This window comes from Amborella trichopoda, chromosome 1, assembly GCF_054954075.1.
Source record: "Amborella trichopoda isolate Santa Cruz 75 chromosome 1, AtrichopodaSantaCruz75HAP2 v2.0, whole genome shotgun sequence".
Taxonomy (NCBI): domain Eukaryota; kingdom Viridiplantae; phylum Streptophyta; class Magnoliopsida; order Amborellales; family Amborellaceae; genus Amborella; species Amborella trichopoda.
This window is the reverse complement of record NC_142336.1, coordinates 56330659-56351566: the sequence shown is the minus strand read 5'-3', so window position 1 is coordinate 56351566 and position 20908 is coordinate 56330659. Positions and strand designations below refer to the sequence as shown.

At 40.4% G+C, this 20908-nt stretch overlaps 1 protein-coding gene across 50 annotated transcripts; it reads right to left on the bottom strand.

Annotated features, from left to right (window-relative positions):
* Positions 1–524: 524 nt before the first annotated feature.
* LOC18440816 (DUF1997 family protein, putative (DUF1997)) lies at positions 525–19275 on the bottom strand. 50 transcript variants are annotated; one of them, XR_016041021.1, is made up of 10 exons: positions 19014–19274; positions 18165–18243; positions 13738–13965; positions 13384–13492; positions 12345–12390; positions 11908–12032; positions 11640–11719; positions 10129–10240; positions 1010–1072; positions 525–885 (listed from the first exon to the last, which is right to left on the bottom strand). XR_016041021.1 is itself a non-coding variant. In XM_088847036.1 (10 exons), the coding sequence occupies exons 1-9, from the start codon at positions 19048–19050 to the stop codon at positions 1028–1030; spliced, it is 801 nt and encodes a 266-aa protein (XP_088703162.1). In that variant the 5' UTR covers positions 19051–19275; the 3' UTR covers positions 525–885; positions 1010–1027. The 50 variants fall into 50 exon arrangements, 15 of the variants coding, with proteins under 15 accessions (XP_088703162.1, XP_088703141.1, XP_088703155.1 ...); XR_016041020.1 differs by having other exon boundaries at positions 1015–1072; XR_016041014.1 differs by having other exon boundaries at positions 525–855; positions 11640–11698.
* Between the last annotated feature and the right edge of the window lie 1633 nt (positions 19276–20908).

Below are 20908 nucleotides of genomic sequence, written 5' to 3'. Positions count from 1 at the left end.
TTGGTCTACGTTGTTATGCTGTAACTGAAATGCCGAAAGTCTCTCTTTTACATGTGCGTGTACAAACATGTCCATGCACACCATCAACCATGCATCTGTTTTTGAGGAGCCTCACCAAAAAGCTTACTCTCATCCAAATTTGGCAGATGCTAAATAAACACTTCTATAGAAATTCAAATAGCATTAAATCCATTATTGAATTCCAATAGCATTAAATCCATTATTGATATTCCTCCAACTGGAAAATCTGAAAACAAATTCTTTGCAAAATCCATTATTGATATTCTTCCAAATTTAGGCTGCAGGTTCTACCGTTTACCAAAATCTCTCTTACCATATACAATATAAGGTTCCCACTCATATTATAAAAGCAAGGTGCACTTCTAAATTTTGCCTAGAGGCGTATTTCCAGTGCTTTAAACTTCATGATGGCTTGAGCAGCTAGTTTTATATCTAGCTCTGAAATTTAAAATTTCAAAAATGGTATACATCAAGCGATCTATAAACACTAATCAAGCAATCTATAAACACTTGAAAATCTTGAAAATAAATGGTTTAAGTAACTTGTTACAAGGTGTACTTTTTTTTTTGTAGTTTATACATTTCAAAGTCGAGATGATCAATTGGACAGTTTTCCAACATTAAAGCATTCTAGTTTTGAAGTGCCTTCAATAATATAATGCTGCAACCTTTTATAAACTTTTGCCATACAGAATACCATAAAACACATCATTATTGGGAACTTGATTTGTCTTCTTTGTATTTGTGGTGGCATTCTGGATCACCTAGGCCTGCTACCTCGTAATCTTTACCACTAAATTCTGCATGGCTGTTTCCTCAGGTGGCCCAACTGTTCTGGTGTTTGCATATTTCAAACATTCTGGACTATAAATTTCCCAAAAACAAAGAAATATAAAAGAAACTAAAAAAGAAGAAAAACTATTTTAGTGGAAGATCAATAATAATAATAGCTTGAAATCTAAAGAGCTGGTAAGAGGTTTGGTAGTACCTTACCATTTTATGAAGTTCATTTTGTGGCATCCGATCCTAAAACGTCAGACAATTCCTCATCCTGTGAAAAACTCCCATATATAAAGTCGTCAGAATCACACCAAATTAGCATCTATTTATGAGAACCAATAAATTTAACAGCCATAAACTAGCATAAATGGTAGTTTTAGATATAATCACTGCAAAGATTTACTACTCCCATGGGAGAATACTGCACATTTGCTCTTTGGAGTAGAACTCATGTTCGGTTTACTTTTTGGACCCCAAATTTTGGGGATGTAGCCGTTAACGAGCTCAATAAATAAATAAATAAATAAAAAGAAGAACGAGAAGATAAAAAAAAACTTAACTTTCTCCAGTTTGTGGTACTCCTAATGTCACACAAGTAAAACTTTGTTTACCCTTTGGACGTAAGATTTTGGATCTCCTAATATACCGGGCAGGGTAGAAGATTCAAAAGCGAGTGCAAAGCATATCCCTCGTACCCCCACTGCTGCGCCAGCCCCTCCCATCTCTATCCCAACCTCCTCTGCCACAAATCTTGCTAACCTCTACAAATCGTCACTTGTAGGAGTTTTCAATCTTTAGCGCAACGATTGCAAAGATATTGACAGAAGGGCCAAAGAAATCTGGAAGGAACCAAGCCTCACAAGCCCCCTTCTCTCCAACGGGTCCTTATTCTCTTTCCCTACCATTGACTGTTTTGTCTTCCCTGAAGAACTCAACCACGTTCAATGGAGCTTCCCTTCACTTATCTATATGGTCTGCAGACCTGGGAGCTTTCCATCGTCAAAAGGTCTGGGTAACGGCTTCCAACATCCCTCTCCATTCTTGGTGCCTCGACACCTTTACTTCCATCAGCAATGCTTGTGGCCATTCATTGGCAATCTTTGGGGAGCCTCTCGCTGGGGATGCTGTTGTTAATTGTAGACATCCTCGATCCCCAAACTATCCCACCATTTCCTTGGCTTGAGGTGGCCGGAAATTTCTTTCGGGTGTTTATTTCCTGGTTGACAGCTTCCCCTCCCTCACCCCGCTTTGTGTCCTCGTCCGACCCCCTGCCGGTCGATCCTCTTCGCAATCACCCCACTTCCCCGCTTGCAGAGAAGGATAACAATTGGACGGTAGTCTCCCGAAAAAGCTTGCCTCGTAGGACTCCCCCACACCAGTTTCTCCGTCATGCTTGCCGTTACCACCACTCGCCACCTCTTTAGACCTTTGGCCCCACCTACTAGCCCACCGCCTACCTCGTACCATCAGCCACCTGATAACCCGTTGGTCCTGCCCCCTCTTCCACCACCTCAAACTTCATCTCCACCACCACCCTCCCATCCCCCCCGTGCCACCGCTTCCGCCACCACCACATCCACAGCATCCGCCACCCCCCCTCATGGGAGCAGTCAAAGATTTACTACTCCCATGGGAGAATATTGCACATTTGTCCCCTGAAGTAGAACTCATGTTCGGTATACTTTTTTGGGGATGTAGCCGTTAACAAGCTCAATAAATAAATAAATAAATAAAAAGAAGAACAAGAAGATAAAAAAAACATAACTTTCTCAAGTTTGTGGTACTCCTAATGTCACAAGTAAAACTTCGTTTGCCCTTTGGACGTAAGATTTTGGATCTCCTAATATACCGAGCAGGGTAGAAGATTCAATAGCGAGAGCAAAGCTTATCCCTCGTACCCCCACCGCTGCGCCAACCCTTCCCATCTCTATCCTAACCTCCTCTGCCACAAATCTTGCTAACCTCTACAAATCGTCACTTGTAGGAGTTTGTAGACGTCCTCGATCCCCAAACTATCCCGCCCTTTCCCTGGCTTGAGGTGGCCAAAAATTTCTTTCGGGTGTTTATTTCCTGGTCGACAGCTTCCCCTCCCTCACCCTGTTTTGTGTCCTCGTCCGACCCCCTGCCGGTCGATCCTCTTCGCAATCACCCCACTTCCCCGCTTGCAGAGAAGCAGAACAGTTGGATGGTAGTCGCTCGAAAACGCTTGCCTCGTAGGACTCCCTCACACCAGTTTCCCCGTCATGTTCGTCGTTACCACCACTCGCCACCTCTTTAGACCTCTGGCCCCACCTACTAGCCCATCGCCTCAAATTTCTTTACACCACCGCCTACCTCGTACCATCCGCCACCTGATAACCCGTTGGTCCTGCCCCCTCTCCCACCACCACCACCTCCCATCCCCCCCCCCGTGTCACCGCTTCCGCCACCCCCCCGTGCCATTGCTTCCGCCACCCCCCCCCCCCCCCACTTCGCCTCTTTCTGCCTCGGACTTGACCACCCTTGTTTCTCTTCTTGATGCATTGGCCGAGGAGCCACCGGTAGTTGATCGACCGGCCACAAGGCACTTTCAATGCTCTCCCGCCTCACACATCCCAGTACATCGGCCAAGGAGCTAGCATCTACTGACCGCCTTCCCATGTGGCATCATATGCAATTCCGGGTCGGGCTGAACACTCTTTGACGCCGCCTCCTCAGGATTTTTCTCCTACGACCGTACTGATGCCGCTGCCATTCTCCGTCGATTCAACTTCGTTCGTACCTTCTCGGGTACGTTTGGATGACTTCCCGCATGCCTCTGCAATGCCCCTCCTTGCCGCTCCCGATGTAAGAATGTCCACCGTCGCCCTCCCTGCCTTCCACCTACCACCCCCCGATGTCCCTTCTCGAGAACATCGGTCCCCTGAGAACCGTTCACCCTCCCTTAGTTTCTCCCATCAAGATTTTATTCAACAGCTTGTCGGGATCACTCCATTTACTACTCCCTGGGATTATCGCCCAACAGTTAACCCACTTTATTGTCACTTCCACCGCTGGTACCCATTGCCCCTTGGCTCAAACGCCATCATTAGCTCCAGACATCCCATCGCCGATACATCTGAGACCCTCCAACTTCCCTCGCTTAACCCCTCACTAATGGCTCCTTCTTCACTCCCTATTCACTCTATTTCTGACACCACCTGCTCTATCGCTCCCCCTCTCATCGCCCTCCTTTCAAACTGGGGAGATGACCAGAACCTTCAAAACCTCCCTCCTCCTGATCCAGAGAAGACCCCAGAAGGCATGGACCCTTGAACCCTGGTGTCCCCTCCTGTTCTCGTGGGCTTTCCTGCAGACCCCACTAGCAGTGAACCCATCATCATCTCTATCCCGGTGGTCACCTTTTCCTCTTTGCCCCCTATCATCCCCAACCTCGCACCTTCTCCTCTCCTAAACCCAACCCCTCCTCACTCTGGCCCCTTTGCAGCTCTCCTCCCACCTAATTTTTCTAACTTCATTTTGCCTGGCCACCAGAGTGAACCTACCATTTTGCCTTTCTTCCCCTCCCACCCCCCTCCCCCCTCCCCCCTCCCCCTGACATGTCTCCTCGTTCCCCAACCACTGCCTTGACTTTACCACTCTCAACTACCCTTACCCAACCCCTTACTGTTACCCCCACCACACCAGGCTCGATCACCAACCCTCCCGTGACCACTTCTCCTACTTTCTTTTCTCCTGAACCTGCTTTGGTTTTTGCTTCCTGCTTCTCAACTTTTACTTCTCAGGCAGGTCCTTTTTCTTCCTCCACTTCTCTGACTGATATTGTCACCCACTCTCAAGGGGATCCTTTCGGGCTCTCCTATGGTATTTTCTGACCCACCGAGGCTGACCGCCTCCCTTTCCCTGTGTTGCCAGTCATACCCTCGCCTTTGGCTTCTTCCCTTGATTTTTCTCCACGAGCTACTGTCTCAATTGATACTATGGGGGACCCTCTCTCTCCCCCTTCGATGGACTCCGAATATGTCGACGGCATTGATGCAAGACAGGGCCAGATTCAAGAGGTTATGAAAGACTGGGCTTCCCACAAATGGAACCGAACGAACACTTTCAGGAGTTCTTTTGGGCGCGTTCGGGTAAGCAAGAAGGGTTATGACCGACCCTCTTCTTCTAGCAACTCTACCCCTCAAATACCTCCTAAGCACCGGCCTCCTGACGAGGCGCATCCTTAGGAACTTACCTCTCCCTCATGTTATTACATGTTGATCCTATCTTGGAACATTCACGTCCTTGACCAAACCCATAAAAAACAAGCGGTTAGGGATCTTTGCTGGAGACAAACCAACTGTGTTGGTCCTTACGGAAACAAAACTACCCAATTCGATCTCTTGTCCGACAAGTTTGGGGTCGTCGACCCCGTCAATGGGTAGCCCTCCCCGTGGAGGATGCTTCGGGGGAAATTTGGGTGATTTGGAATCTCATAGCCCACTCCCTAAATTCTTCCCACTTGAAGAGATTCTCTGTCTCAATCCTTCTCTCCAGAATTTCTGATGGCCTTCATTGGAAATTTTCAATGGTCTACGGACCTAATTATGATGCGGATAGACCCATTATTTGGGATGAATTGAACCTTATCGCACAGCTTCCTCACTAGATTTGGTGCATTGGTGGAGATTTCAACGTGACTAGGTGGTACCATGAGAGAAACTCCCCCTTTCAGAATTACTCCGACAATGCCAGCTTTTTCCGATTTTGTTGCCCTCAATAATTTGGTCAACCTACCTACTCAAGGTGCCCAGTTTACCTGACCCAGTCATGCCACCAACCCATCCCTTTCCAAACTAGATCGTTTCTTGATCACCATCGACTGGGACACCAATTTCCCTAGAACCCATCCTTCGGCTCTACCAAACCTACTTCCGATCATTGCCCCATTTTACTTGGCACTAAAATTGTCGACAATGGTCCAAAACCATTCAGATTTGAACTCACTTGGTTAGAAGAACCTGATCTTCTTAACCACTTCCCCATTTGGTGGCAATCTCTCTCTACCCTGGTAGAAAGTTGGGCTGGGTTTAAATTGCAAAGAAAACTCCAACTTTGAGGACTCATCTTAAAACTTGGAGTAGGGGTCTACCGGGATTCCTTGGGCCTCAAAAATCCTCAACCCTGTAGTCCATTCAATCCCTAGACATCCTTGAAGAATCTAGACCACTCTTGGATAGTGAACTCATCAGCATAGATGAAGCTCAAATTTCAATACCAATCAATCCTCAAGAAAGAGGAAATATTTTGGTATCAAAGGTCCAAGATCAAGTGGTTGAAAGCAAGGGACGTCAACATCGGCTTCTTCCATAAAACTGCCAATTGTAGATGCAGAGACAATACTATCACCCATCTTCTAGTGGGGGATAACCTTCTGAGATCGAGCAAGCCATCCTTGGCTATTTTCAAAACCTTTTCTTTGCCCCACCATCTCCTCGGCCTCCCATGGGTGACCTCAATTTCTTGACTCTCCCTCCGGACAAGGCCTCGTGGCTAGAGAGGTCATTCTCTGAACAAGAAATCTTAGCAGCCATTTCTGATTTGGACACAGACAGAACTCTTGGTCTTGATGGATACCCTATTGCACCCTTCACAATGTTTTGGGACTCTTTTAGAATAGATTTCCTTGACCTATTCAATGAATTCTACTCTCGGGGGGTCCTTCATAAGGCTTTGAAAGCTACCTTCATCGCACTTATTCCCAAGATCGAAGGTGCTTCTCAACTCAAAGACTACCGCCCTATTAGCTTGATCAATTCCACTTACAAAATCTTACAAACTGTTCTAGCCTCCCGTCTCAAAGAGGTCCTTCCCCTACTAATATCCCCCACACAAAATGCTGTCATTAAAAATCACCAAATGTTGGATGGGCCATAAGTAGCCCATGAATGCATACATTCAAGACACTTAGCCAGGGTACCTGGCATTGTCGTTAAGCTCGATTGGGAGAAGGCTTATGACCACGTAGACTGGGACATTATCGAAGAAACCCAATCTAGGATGGGTTTCAGTTCTAGACAGAGAACCTAGATGAGAGCTTGCTTCTTGCACCCCTTCTTCTCCATCCTTATTAATGGTACCCCCAAAGGCTACTTCCCTTCAACTAGAGGCCTCAGACAGGGAGATCCCTTATCCCCCTTTCTCTTCGCAATCGCGGCTGAGGTTTTTAGCCGTTCTCTTTCAATACTCAGCTGGTCGCATGTGGCTTCTCGGTCTGCCTTAGAGCTCCGACGGCATCCCACCTCTAGTACGCTGACAATATGTTGGTTTTCTGCAACGCCTCACTCGCTGAAATTCATAACCTCTTCCTGTTTCTTAGGTGTTTTGCCTTTGCGACCAGCTTCAAAGTCAATTTTAACAAAACAAATGATGAGTGTAAATGTGGACCCCATTACACTCTCAACTTTTGCTCATAGTTGGGGTTGTGGGGTAGAGTTACAGCCCTCGAAATACCTTGGGATTCCACTATGTATAAGCAAACCTCGCTTTAGGCTTTGGTTCCATATCATACATAAAGTGGACCGCAAGCTGGCTGGTTGGAAAGGTCGTTTCCTCTCTCCAGGAGGAAGACTTACTCTGATCAAAGCAACACTTGCCAACATATTGGTATACCAAATGTCCATTTTTCATACGCATGTAGCTGGTAGTTCCAGAATTGAACAGATGATGAGAAGATTTTTCTGGTCCGGAGATGATTCCAATAACAAAATGCATAAGATAGCCAGGGATAAAATCTACCAGACCAAAAATAGGGGTGGCCTTGGAATCAAGAACCGCAAAATCCAGAACAAGGCACTACTAGGAAAATGGTGTTGGCGTCTTTCAACCCTGAGCAACCAATTATGGTTGACGTCCTAAAATACAAATATCACCTACCGAACTCCCCTTGGCTACTGAAATGCAGGGCTAACCAGAGGTCCTTGGGCATTTGGAGATCAATATGATCAACCTTCCCAGCCTTCTTTTCCTGTATTAGATTCCATCCGAGGTCGGGAAATAGAATTCTCTTCTGGTCAGACCTGTGGATAGGGCACACCCCTTTGAAGGACATATTTCCCGATCTCTTCTCTTTGGCCAGAGATCAGGGAGCAACTGTGGCTGACGAAATGCTACCGATAGGGTCTCTTCAATCATGGAACGTAGATTTCAGGAGGGCTCTCAATGATCTAGAAACTGAGAGTTTTGCCACTTTAGCGGCAGAACTTCAGGCTTATTTCTTAGCACCATTGGGGCCTGATTGTATCATTTGGTGTCCTTCACCTTTAGGAGACTTCTCAGTTTCCTTTTTCTTCCGCAGCCTTTCTCTTCCACCAACCTTCCCTCTCGCCCCTACTGCTGCAGCTGCCCAGGCTTGAAAATCTTTCGCCCCACGAAAATATCAAGATTTTCATGTGGTTGACTCTCTCACAGAGAGTTCTAACAGTAGATCATCTACAAAGATGAGGAATCCCGATTCCAAATTGGTGTGTCATGTGCCTCTTAGAAGAAGAGACAAACAACCATCTCCTACTGCACTGCCCCTATGCTTTCAATCTCTGGGGAGCTATCCTCAAACTGTTCAATGTGCAATGGGTGCTACCGGCAGTGGTGCCCTCCATCATATCTTCCGTCCAAAACTTTCCCTTGGCATAAAGAAGGGATCCTTCTTAGGAAAACGACGGTGGCTGCTGCTTTGTGGGCACTTTGGATTGAGTGGAACAACAGAATTTTCTGAGGGGAATTCTCAGATTGGTCCAAAGTCTTCAACAAACTTAAGTCCACAATCATTTTTTGGGTGACCAACCACCAATTCTTCAAAGGTGTTCCCTCCTTGGCCTTCAACCGGGATTGGAACAGCTTTCTTCAATTCCATCGCTTGTGTTTGCAGCGAGCATCTAGATGGAAACCTCCACCTATGGGAAACTTAAGCTCAACTTTGACGGTTGTTCTCTCGAAAACCCCGGCCCTTCAGGCATCGGAGCCATCCTCCGAGACCACCTCATTGCTACTGTGGAAACTGTCTCCAAACACATTGGCCATGCTAATTCTGTGGAGGCCGACGTGCTGGCACTCTTGGAAGGCCTCAAACTCATTCAACCCCTCCACCTGCACTCTCTCCTCGTCGAGGGAGATTCCAAGAACACAATTTCTTGGGCGCAAAATCTTCCCTCCTCTTCCCCTTGGCATCTGAACCACTTGTTTGATGAGATTGAATACCTTTGCAGGAATATGTCCGTCGTGTGGCTGAATATATGGCGGGAAGGAAATCAAGCAATTGACTCCCTTGCCAAAGAAGTAACAACAATGGAAAACGATTAGAAGATTTTTGGGCTTTTAAGTTTTTTGCTTTCTGTTTTTACAGACCTAGTTTAGTGGAACGACCTATTTTTCTAGGTTGTTGTGTCTCATTGTAACCTCTTAAAAGAGGATTTTGATTCCATTTTTGGTCTTCTCATCCCTTGAGCATCCTTTTCTGTGGATTGCCAAGGTCTCGTACTTATTCACTCTTTTATTAAAGATCAACACTTTCCAAAAAAAAAGAAGAATGAGAGAGAGAGAGAGAGAGAGAAGGACTCTCTTATGTACCTCAAATTTTCGAGGGCCAAGATCCAGGCGTTCATGAACATAAAATCCATTTTTTTTCCCTTGAAAGAAATTATATGATGATGCTTAGATGAATTCCAAAATTTCAGGTAAAAAAATCCTCCCAAGTCTTTTTCCCAAGGGAATTCTTGTACACTACGCTCCTACGGGACCATGCAATGCACTCAAAAAATTGAGCATCACAAATAAATTTATAATGTGGTAGAAAACAGAACCCATTGTCTGATGTAGAAAAACATGTTCAACAGTCTCCATAATTGCATATATTATCAACTGTTGTGACATGAATATCAACATATTTTGGCTTAGCTACTCCAAGCAACTAAAGCCAAATTGCAAGTTGAAATTGAAGGTATTGAACTTTTTGCCACTCTTCAGGTAAAGAGAAAAAGAAACTTCTTGTCATTTATTTTTAGTTAAGTCAGATTTGGGCCAGGTCCTTGGATGAGAAGCCCGGGTTATGAGGAATGAGTCTTTCTCAGTTGACTTGCTAGGGTGGATGGGCTTTGGGCAATTGATGGCCTTGAATGGCAGTGTATTTCAATTGATTAGTTCTGTTTTTTTGGTCTCTCAAGGGGGGCATAAGACAAAGCAACTACCTTTCTCAATAGCTTGATTTGTTTTCTCTATATCTCCTGTATCTTTTATTTTCCACTTTTTCAAATCACTTGTCATTGTTAATCAAGATTAACGATTAAAAGTAAAAAGTAAGTCTAATTGAACCTTATAGTTTAGGAGTTCTGCCTGTGCTTGTGATAGCACCCACTGATGGTAATCTTGTAGAAGCTGTTGGATGAGCAGAGGAACGAGCTTATCAACCAAAGCTTGCATGAGTCTGAATAAAAAACACAGAATTCAAGTTCAACTAGACCAAGGAACATGGCAAATGAAGATGAATAATTCAGGTCCGGTAATTTCTTTTCTCTATTCGAGATCACTAATCACATTTTGAACTACAGAATGAGTCCTTCAGATTTTAAAAATACAACAATTTGATTGAGTCCGGAAAAGGATTTGGATAAGAAGGCACATGTGTGGTCTGAGGACACTTCAGAAGTTAGTCAAACTTGTTTATGGGGAACTCAGATTAGGTAATCTAATAAACCCTAACTCCTTAAATATTTTCCACAATATATTAAAGAAGTTAGTTTGATCCAATGTTGAAACAGAGCGAATTGAAATTACTAAAGAAAGTTTTTCACTCCCTGACAAGTATTAAAGGAATTTTTACATAAATGATTCAAGCTAAGTTCGAGAATAGGATTAACTTATCTTCATCATATAGACTACTTGTTGACCAACTATAATGAGGAGTGTACTACATATTGAGGAGTGTACTTCAATTTTGATATAATCCCTTGAATTTGAGACAAATAAATTATAGGAAAATCAATTTATTATATTACCATTCAGATTGACCCAGGGCTAACAATTCAGATTGACCCAGGGCTAACAAGCTGTAAGGATATGCAATAAGTTAGGTTGGGGCGTTAATTATGCCAAAAGATTACACGAGGGAGAATATCATGCATTCACTCTTAAAGACCATCTAGGAGTATTGATGTAACCTCCTCAAACAAGCGGCAAAAAATCTTTTTTAAAAAAAAAAGAAAGGGGGGGGGGGAATGTACTCTATATGTGCCTGAGAAAAGATAAAGGAAAATTATTAATTTGCAAGAAATGCATTAGTTAATATTTTACAGATTTGTAACTATTCCAAGTCATGATCATGTGTCTTTTTATGGGTATTTTAAAATAAAATAAAAAAACATGGCTAAAATGTTAAGTTCATGTCTCATGGGTATTTGATGAATTCCCCAAAAATGGCATAAGGCTGAAAGGGGACCATCCAATTTTTCGCCTGTCAGGTATTTAGTCTTTAGAAACTCAAAATCCATTTTTCCTTCTTGAAAATACTCATCTGATGATTTCAAATTCAATCGCAAAATTTCAGTTTAAGAAAATCCTCCCAAGTATGTCTTTTGCCAGGGAGTAAAGCATACAACATGCTACTGCAGGAGTAGACTATATGCGCTTATGCAATTGAGGAAAGAATAAATTGTGGGTAACTTTTCGAAGGGGCTCGTTGTGAGGAAAAGCGATCAGGGAATTCGTTCAAATATCAACGGCACACAGATTTTGTCAAAAAGAAATTAGAGGAACTTGCCCGCAAATTGCTCAGGAGCAATGAAAAGTTTCATCATACAAAGGGCAATAGAATTAGATTTACTTACAAATTGCCAGGCGTTTCAACTGCTGTTATTGGAAGCCTGGTGAATGGTGCCATGAACACCTAAAATACAATGGAGAACTGCTGTAAATGCAGAAAGAAAACAAACAAACAAGCAGGCATGCACTACATTAGAGAGAGAGAGAGAGAGAGAGAGAGAGAGAGAGATTCATGTGGCATTAACTTTGTAGCAGCAATTATATTTGATGGTAAATAGCATCAGGCAGGAGTTACATGTATATAAGCTCTTAATAACCCATGTAGAAACTTACAAGCATACTCTGATCTTAGGTAAGGAGAAGGTACAGGACCTCAAGTGTGATGTTCAACTTCACATCCATGTCCAAAAATGCCTCAATACAGTTTGTATCCCATGTAATATGATTTCTCATAAATGCTGCCAACAAAAAAAAAAGGAATAAATGCTGAGAAACAAAAATAAATTACACTGCAAACTACACGTGCAATTACGCAACAAAAGATTCCATAATATGCAACTTCTGTTACAAAAAATTCATTCAAAATTTAAATCAATGTGTTCAAGAGTTTCCAGCTTTAAGAAATAAGGGAGGCTTTAATGTTAGATATTGCATTGTGGTGTCTTCCAGATTGTTGATCAAATATTTTTAGGCTCTAAAAAAAATGAGTTAAACAACATTCTTTATATCATTTAAGTATTGAACTACTTCTATATGGTGCAAGAACAGACCTGAAAAACGTTGACTTTGACGTTCTATAGCCTCTGATCCCTCAAACTGTAAATCCAATAAATTGAAGAAATGGATTCTCAAATGAACTCTCAAAGTTAAAGGAATAATACAGGACTAGTAAGCTGCCATTGCCAGCAACTTGGTAGCCTCTACGTGTTAATCATGGAAAATATGTAATTTCAACAAAACTAGAGAGGTCAAATTTCCCTGGTAAACATGTAGGACTAATATCTTACATAGTGTTATCAAGTAATTTGAAAGACATTAACCATCATACATATAGTTGTAGATTCATTAGTGAAAGCAACTACTTTTAGACACTGAACTAATTTAAGGAAACCTATGGTTGTGTAAATCATTTTACAGTTACCAGCTAGTACTACAATATGACGATCATGATACATTTGGTTCTGATGCATGGAGAACATAGTTTTAATCAGATGTTCATGGAATTTTGCAAATGCATGCATGGCTCATCCTGAAGTGTATTAAATATTTTTATTGATCAGAAGGCATTCTTAATTACTGGTTATCCAAAATTTGAACACACAGAAAAGAAACCTACACCGCCAGCGGATACATCATGGCTAGAAAATTTTTACCAAGTAACCAGGGATGGATACAAAAGAAACACCATGGAGAACATGGCTCAAATAATTCTCCTAATAAACCAAATACAGATTATGGCTTCAGTGAATTCAACCAAATTCTTTTTGTTAGACCAGCTCAGGTTATTTTAGTGGTATCTGAGAGTGATATTACAAAGAATCTAACAACATCAGCAAATTGAACTTATTTATATTTAAAATGCTCCATCGAGATTTTCTAAATCATCAATGTGAAAGTTCCATTATCCTTGCATAGTGGAAGCATCATACTACATTTATATTAGTACCACAAAATCTGATGAGGAGATCATAGTTATACCACCGTATGATGAAAGCAAATGGAGAAACATGTATACAATCTTACTTTAACAGCAATCAGTATTTCGAAATTTTAAAGAGATTAACCATCATCACATGAAAGCATAGTTACCTTGCATGACAACAATTCAACAACACAATCATCAGTTGTAGTGGTCACACGTAGATCCAAGATGGGGGTTACTTCAAATTTTAATAATGAGATTTTCTGCAAAGTACACCTACAATAAAAATATCAACTGTCACTTGGTGTAAAAACACTGGAAACCCAGCAGTTTTAAAGTTAATATAGGTTATCTGATGGTACAAATAATGAATTCCCTTGCTTATCTTGCATTCCATCAAAACTACTATGGAGATCATATTTGAAACGTGGAGATAACAAACCAATATGCTAGTGAAGGACTCTGCATTAATTTGAAATGAATCGAAGGACTTATTAAATAAGTGAGTCAGAGACATGAACCTGTATGTGTTAGAATCCAATAATTCAAAACATTGTAAGGCCCTTGTGTTCAGTATTGATTCCATCCCCAAAGGATGAGCAAGAAAGCTGCTGAATGGATAACTTATGCCATAGTCATCAACATAATTTGGGAGCTTGACTCTTTCCTTCCTTTTTGCATACAAATTTGCTTTTTTTACTTTTGAATCTGAGGATTCTGCTTTTGGCATTTGAATTAAATCAGTTAACCTGCAAGATTCATGTTCAAAGTATATGACATGTTATCAAAATACCCCTGATTTGGTCAACATAAAAACATCCCTTAATCTATGAAAAGAAACAAAATATCAAATTATTTACCATGCGTCTCCAGTTTTACAAATTGCAACACTACTGAGTTTGAAGGTTCTTTTTTTTTTTTTTTGGGAGGGGGGGAGGGGGCTGGTTATGTTTGAAGATTCATACACTTCAAAATCAAACCTCACTAACAGAATCATTTGGAACCAAGAGTCGCTCGTTACCCCTTGTTGCCCACCATCAGACAAATCCCACATCTCAAAACCAACTTGCTATCACAAGAATCAATATATATATATATCAATGTTCGAAAATTCGGCCACCCAACCGCCTAGGCAAAAAAAATTTAAAAAATGCCTAGGCGCTGTCTGGGCGGGATCATTTTGCCCCGTCTTTGGGCACCGCCTAGGTGCTACTATCTAGGCACTCGCCTAGACGCCGCCCAGTGATAGCGCCCTGTGACACTTTGCAGACGGGCAGAAAAAAAACCTCGACGAGGGTCAAAAAATGTAATTCTCCCTTCCCCCCGACAGAAAAGGGGGAAAAGGGTTTTGGGGGTATCCTAAGCCCTCAAAACAAAAACCGTTGCCTTTATGGTAAGAAACCCACTCCCCCTCCCAAAAACCACTCTTTTGTGATTTATCAAAAGATAGATAAATTTTTATTTTTTCGATTTCTTCACAAAACAAAGGTAATAGTTTGTGAGTGGATTTGGAGCTTCTAATAGTTGATTTTGAGAACTTTTAGCGACCCAATAGATGAGGTTTGCACCAACATCGATTTGATTTTCATATTTTTATAGTACTATCATTTTTGAGACTTGTATCCGTAAATATGTTGTGTTTATCCTATTACATTTTCGTCTATTTCACGAGGAGTTTGGGGCTCTAAAATAGCCCTAAAAACTCCCTAAGGCTTAAAACCATGCCCTAAGAATTCCCCTGTTTTTATTTTTTCTTTTTTTTTTTAGGGGGGGGGGTTCAATTTTAGTGAGGGCACCTTGTCTCTGGGCGCCCGCCAAGGTGGCTGAATCCGCATTTTTGAACATTGATATATATATATATATATATATATATATATATATATATATATATATATATATATATATATATTTCATGCAACAAATTTAGGAAAAATAAAAGGAAACCAAGAGTAGGAAGCTAGAAAAACCTCAAAAGTACAATAACACACTATAAATGATGATCCAAAGAACACAAAAGCACAAATATATGTGGTGAACACCCATCTGACCACATCAATTGGTAACTTGCAGGGATACAATTTTCATTCTCACGGGAGAATTATAAGATTTGTTAAATGCATAAATTACCTCACAATTAGGAAATACATTGTTGATTCCCCTTTCCACTACCATAAAACAACCATCAAACAAATCTCCCATGTGATTTTTGACACCATGGCTCCGCTAAAATGGAAATGCCAATGAAACCACCCAAGTCTAGGGCGCAACGGTAGCTAGAGTTTTTGCCAAAAGCTCCTAATGTCGATCTCACCCAAAAGGCCAAAACTATAACCCACAAGAAACCCTTTCTCTCTACATGAAACCACCCAAGTCTAGGGTGCAACGGTAGCTAGAGTTTTTGTGTTCCTTATGCAATTTCCACTCTCAACTCTTTCAACATTTGAGTTCTTGAGGCCATGCTGCCTCATCACTAACTTCAGGTTTAGCCTTTCTTGCATTCCTACAAGCATAACTGGTGTGTAATCTCGTATTACCAAGATTCCTGGCATAAGTTATTTTTATGAAGACATGCACATCCTCAAAAAGTTAGCAGTAGTTGCCCATACTTCTTAAACATCAATGTACTCATTGTGCACGATTCCAAAATTTTCTTCCTAGGCCAACCACAAGCTACCTAATAAAACTAACAAGCAGCGAAACGACCAATGTCGATGTCACCACTTTATATTAATCCTCTTCTAGAGTTGACAAATGATGTTGTTAATACCACTCAAGTGTTTCAACACTTTTGCACCCTCACATCTTCAAAGAATACAATCATCATGCCAAGTAATCCAATTAGTGAGGCATTTAGTTTGGTACAAGCTTTCAAGCTTTAGCCCATAAACCCACTATGTTTTCTCTCACTGCATTCAATTATACTTCATTCGCTAAATACAAGAAAAAAATAACTAAGAGCCTTTTTGTCCAATTCTTCCCAATCATTATCCTTCATACTTCCTAGTTTCTTGGAATTTTTTATGTAGTTCCTTACCCTTATTGTGCAAATGTGTCATGAACTTTGAATTTCCAAAGTTCGAACCCTTCCCTATTGCTGAGAATTTTACAAATCGGGTCCGGATCCACACAGATCCGGATCCGAATCCGAAAAGTATACATCGGATCTAGATCCGATTGGATCCACCTATACCCCGATAAGACCCAAATTACTATTCGGATCTAGATTTTGGATCAGGATCCGAATTTCAGATCCAAAACTTGGATCCATATCCGGATCCGGATAGGATCCGAATTTCGGGTTTCGGATCTGGATCCGATAAATTCTCAACCCTACCATTCCCTCCCATCAAACTTCATTACTTCAAATTTGTAACTTACCATTTTCCGTAAACTACTCCACACTTACATTGAGCTCTAATACCCCTCATTGGGAACCGAGACTCAGTTGATCGCCCCATATTATGTGGGCTCGCGACTGCAACAAACCCAACAGTTCAAATCCCAAAACACCAAACACCAAGGCAATATTCCATGAAATGAATTTGGGAGAAAAAAAACCAATAAAAGCAAACAAGGAAAACCCAAAAGTACAATGACACACTATAAACTGCAATTCAAAGACCATAAACACATAAATATACATGGTCCACCCTCATTAATTACATCTATGGCCATCTATCGATGTGATTTCATTACCACAAGAGAAGTCCAAGATTTGGGGAAATACATGAGTTACCTCGTAATCGGCAGAGCACGATTGATTCCCCATTCTAGTATCATAAAACCACTATTGAACCAATCTTTATGTCAACTACATCACCAGGGCTCTGGCTACAATAGAAATGCTGTTGAAACCACCCAAGAATAGGGTATAATGGTAACTAGGATTTTGCCATAAACACCAAAACCCTACCTTATAAGGTCCCTCTCTCTACAATGTGAGCTTTTAAAGCCTCATTCCAAAGCCCTTAAAAGCCTCATTCCAAAGCCCTAAAACAAGAGAGAAATACCATAGGGGTGTTTTTTGCTATCACCCATCCAACAAGAACCAAATGAAGAAAAGAACCAAAAAACAAACCAATTGATACTCATTATACTAGTTCCCACCATGGTAAATATTCCATAATCCAAAAGAAATATGAAATAGGGCACTCACACCCAACATCTACCATCCATATTTATCTAGGGACGCTAGGTGATGGGCTGTTGCCCACTTTTGTAAGCAGCCAGTTTTTTAGGGGGGTTGAGTTACTCAACTCCATGGCCTAATGAAGCATGGACAATGGATGTTTGTGTAAGAGTACTTCAATACTATACTCGTACAAAGTAGAGTATCTGCTCCATGCTCAAACGTACTAACCCCAAATATTCCAAACTCATATGTCTAATGGAAAAACAAAGAGAAAAATCACCGACTATAATAGTGTGCTCCAGCCGGAGCACCAAATTTGGTGCTTTGCTAACCTGAAAAACCACATTGCTGGTGTGGGAGAGACCTAGAAATTTCCTAGAACATTCTCCCACACCCCTAAAATAGATTTATGAAAAAAATAGGAATTGTAGACCCACATATGCCTGAAATCTATTGCAAATTTAATATCAAATCTGGATCATCCATTTCTGAGGGCAATCATGGAATAGATCTGGATTTTTGTGAGCTGCAAACTAAATCAAACTTTAAATCAATGAGTTCTAAGGGGGTTTTCGGGTACTCTTGCACCTGACATGTGGTTTTTCAAGTGGGTGGCACACTAAGTCTAGTGATAGAGCCCAAAAACACTATCATTTCCCTTAGGAAAACTATACAAAATTTTATTCCTTAAAAAAAAAACTAAAGGTACCGCAGTCTTTAAGAAGAGAAGATAGCATGATTCTAGAAATTGAAATACAGGAAGTGTTTCTTTCTAGTTCTTGAAACCAAGATAAAGACCAAGTTATGAAAACAAACCTTGCATTAGGGAAGTTACAAGGCTGAAGTGACAACCTCCGGTCACTACTGCAATCTAATCCAGGAGTTGGATAGGTGGCTGTGAGCAAAAGCAATCGCTTAACACAAAAGTGATACTATCAAAGAAAAGTTAAACAAAATATACCTGATACACGCTTAATGGTCATCTCTCTCTCTCTCTCTCTCTCTCTCTCTCTCTCTCTCTCTCTCTCTCTCTCTCTCTCTCTCTCTCAGCATCTTTAAACAATTAGGATTTTATTATAAAAAAGAGAGAAGAAACTCAGGGTTTTAGTTTTGGTAAATATCAAAAGAGAAGAACGACTGCAATTGCTACAGAAACAATGAACAAAGATAAACCAATAAATTCCCTAAACATAACTTTTTGATGGATAACTAACAAGTAACAAAAAACTTGCATTAAAAGAAGCCCAATTTCACTGTTTTTTCTTTTTTGAATTCGTTAAATTCACTAAAGTTTCATCGAGTGCAACATTTGTCATCTCATTCTGAAACTTTTCATGGAAACTAAAGAGAATCCAGATACTTGTACAGTACACTAATGCGGCTATTGTCAGCCGTATTTCCTTACATATCATTAATTTCCGAAACAAAGTAATAATACAAAGAAGCAATTACGAAGATTCATGTGAATTTACCACTTCATGTGAACACTGAATAGAGAGAAAGAGAGCCATATCCCATAAAAAACCATGAAAGGAAGAGATAGCTCGAGAGTTGAAGAGTCATATGAATTTACCTCTTGATGAGAACAATGGGGAGAGAGGGACAACTGCCATGAAAAAGTGGGAAAGGAAGAGAAAGCTAAAGAGTTTAAGTTGTATGAATTACCTCTTGATGTGAACATTGTAGAGAGCGAGAGAAACATAAGAGAGAGAGAGAAGAGAAGAAAGAGAGAGCGAGAGAGAGAGAGAGAGATTTCCTGAAACTGGATTAGATTTAGGAAAATCAGTCTCAGTAGCAAGGAAATATTGGGATGAGTTTGGAACAAAGGAAAGTGGAACCACCGGGTACAAGGAATTCGTATACCACCGGTCTCTTACCCTTTCGATTTGATGGACGGCTGAGATGGTTTATAGTGTCACGTGTACTGTTTTATTTTTAATTTTGGACAGGGTTTATATTGTAGAAAGCGGGCTTGGCGGTAAATATTTTTTTGGAAAAATTACAAAAAACCCTTTCAAAATATTATCTATGCAACTTACATTCAAACCTTTTCTCTTGCCTTTTTTTCTACAATAAACTTTCTAGACAAAAGTCTCCCCAAAGTAAAAAGTTTCAATTTTTATTCGTAATTATCCTTCCCATACAAAAAAATCTTTTTGGTGAGACTTGACCTCTCATAAGTTCTACTGTCGAAGCACCCTTTGCCATTGTCGGAGAGCTACCGACTGGAGCGCTACCGCCGAAACGCCCTTTGCTACTGCCGAAGCATTGTGTCTCACTGCCGGAGAGAGAGGCGTGTGTAATAGTATTTAAGGGTAGTTTAGTCTTGTTTTTTTATTTTTTTTGGATTGGTTATTTACATAGAAAGTTTGTTTTAGAGAAAAAACTGAGAGAAAATATTAGGTTGGGAGTAAGTTTAGTGTAGTTTTGGGGTTTTTTTTGTAATTTTCCTTATATTTTTTAAGGGTGCAGTTTCCATACAGAAGCCTCCGTAGGTGTAGAAGTATGGTGCCCTTCAAATTTTATCATGGTGTATAATTTTGATGTAAAATATTATTATGATTATCTCAAAATCTATTTTTATATCTAATTATACAATTTTAAATTTCAAAAATACTTAAAATCAAGTAGATCTATAGATATATGAAAATCTTGAAAATGGACGGTGTAGATAATATGTTGGAAAATGCACCATTTCTGAGACTTAAAATCTTTTTATTTTTCATAGTCATACATCTCGATGTCTAGATAATCAATCAAAGAGTTTTTCAAAATAAAAACTACTTTTTCTGATGGATTTTTTAGGGGGATCCGTAGTTCTACATTATAAGGTAGCATCCTTAAATAAACTTTTTCCATTTTTTAAATATAATTTGATCCTAATTTCTAGACAATATATAATTTTTAACATGGAGATACGGAATATAAAAAAAATAAAATTGAAAACTATAATTAATAATTATATTTAAAAAATATTTGGGCCGTTAGTTACACTTGTTTTTAGATGGACCACCTATTTGCATCTATCTTAAAGATAGATGCTTTATACCTCTAGACCACATATTGTAGAAATGCCATCTAGTCCGCATGAAACAATTTTCCTTTAATTTTCTTTAGACAAATTGACATCAATTTGGGGGCGCGCCATTCACAACTAAAACATATAAGATATACGTTGGACTAAATTAAATGAACAAATTACTCTTGAGAGTTCCGAGTGTAATTTAGTCAATTTATTTTTCAATAAATAATTTTTAATACCTTTTTAGGTGTGCTACTACGAGTAGATAGAATGCCCAAATTTCATGTATAATGATTTGAAAAAAAATAAAAAATAAAATACTTTTGAATGGGTTGACCAAGATCAAATGATCATAGGCTCACTTATGGTATTACGAGTGAAGTTGTCTTAACCTATTTGAATCTTTTGGCGGGAAGAGGGCTGGCATATATGAGTTTTATGTACCTGGTTTCGATCATAATGTTATGATTAAATACTGTTCTATTTTTATTTTTATGAAAAATCATATTGACACAAAACTTAGGGTGTGCCATCGTCT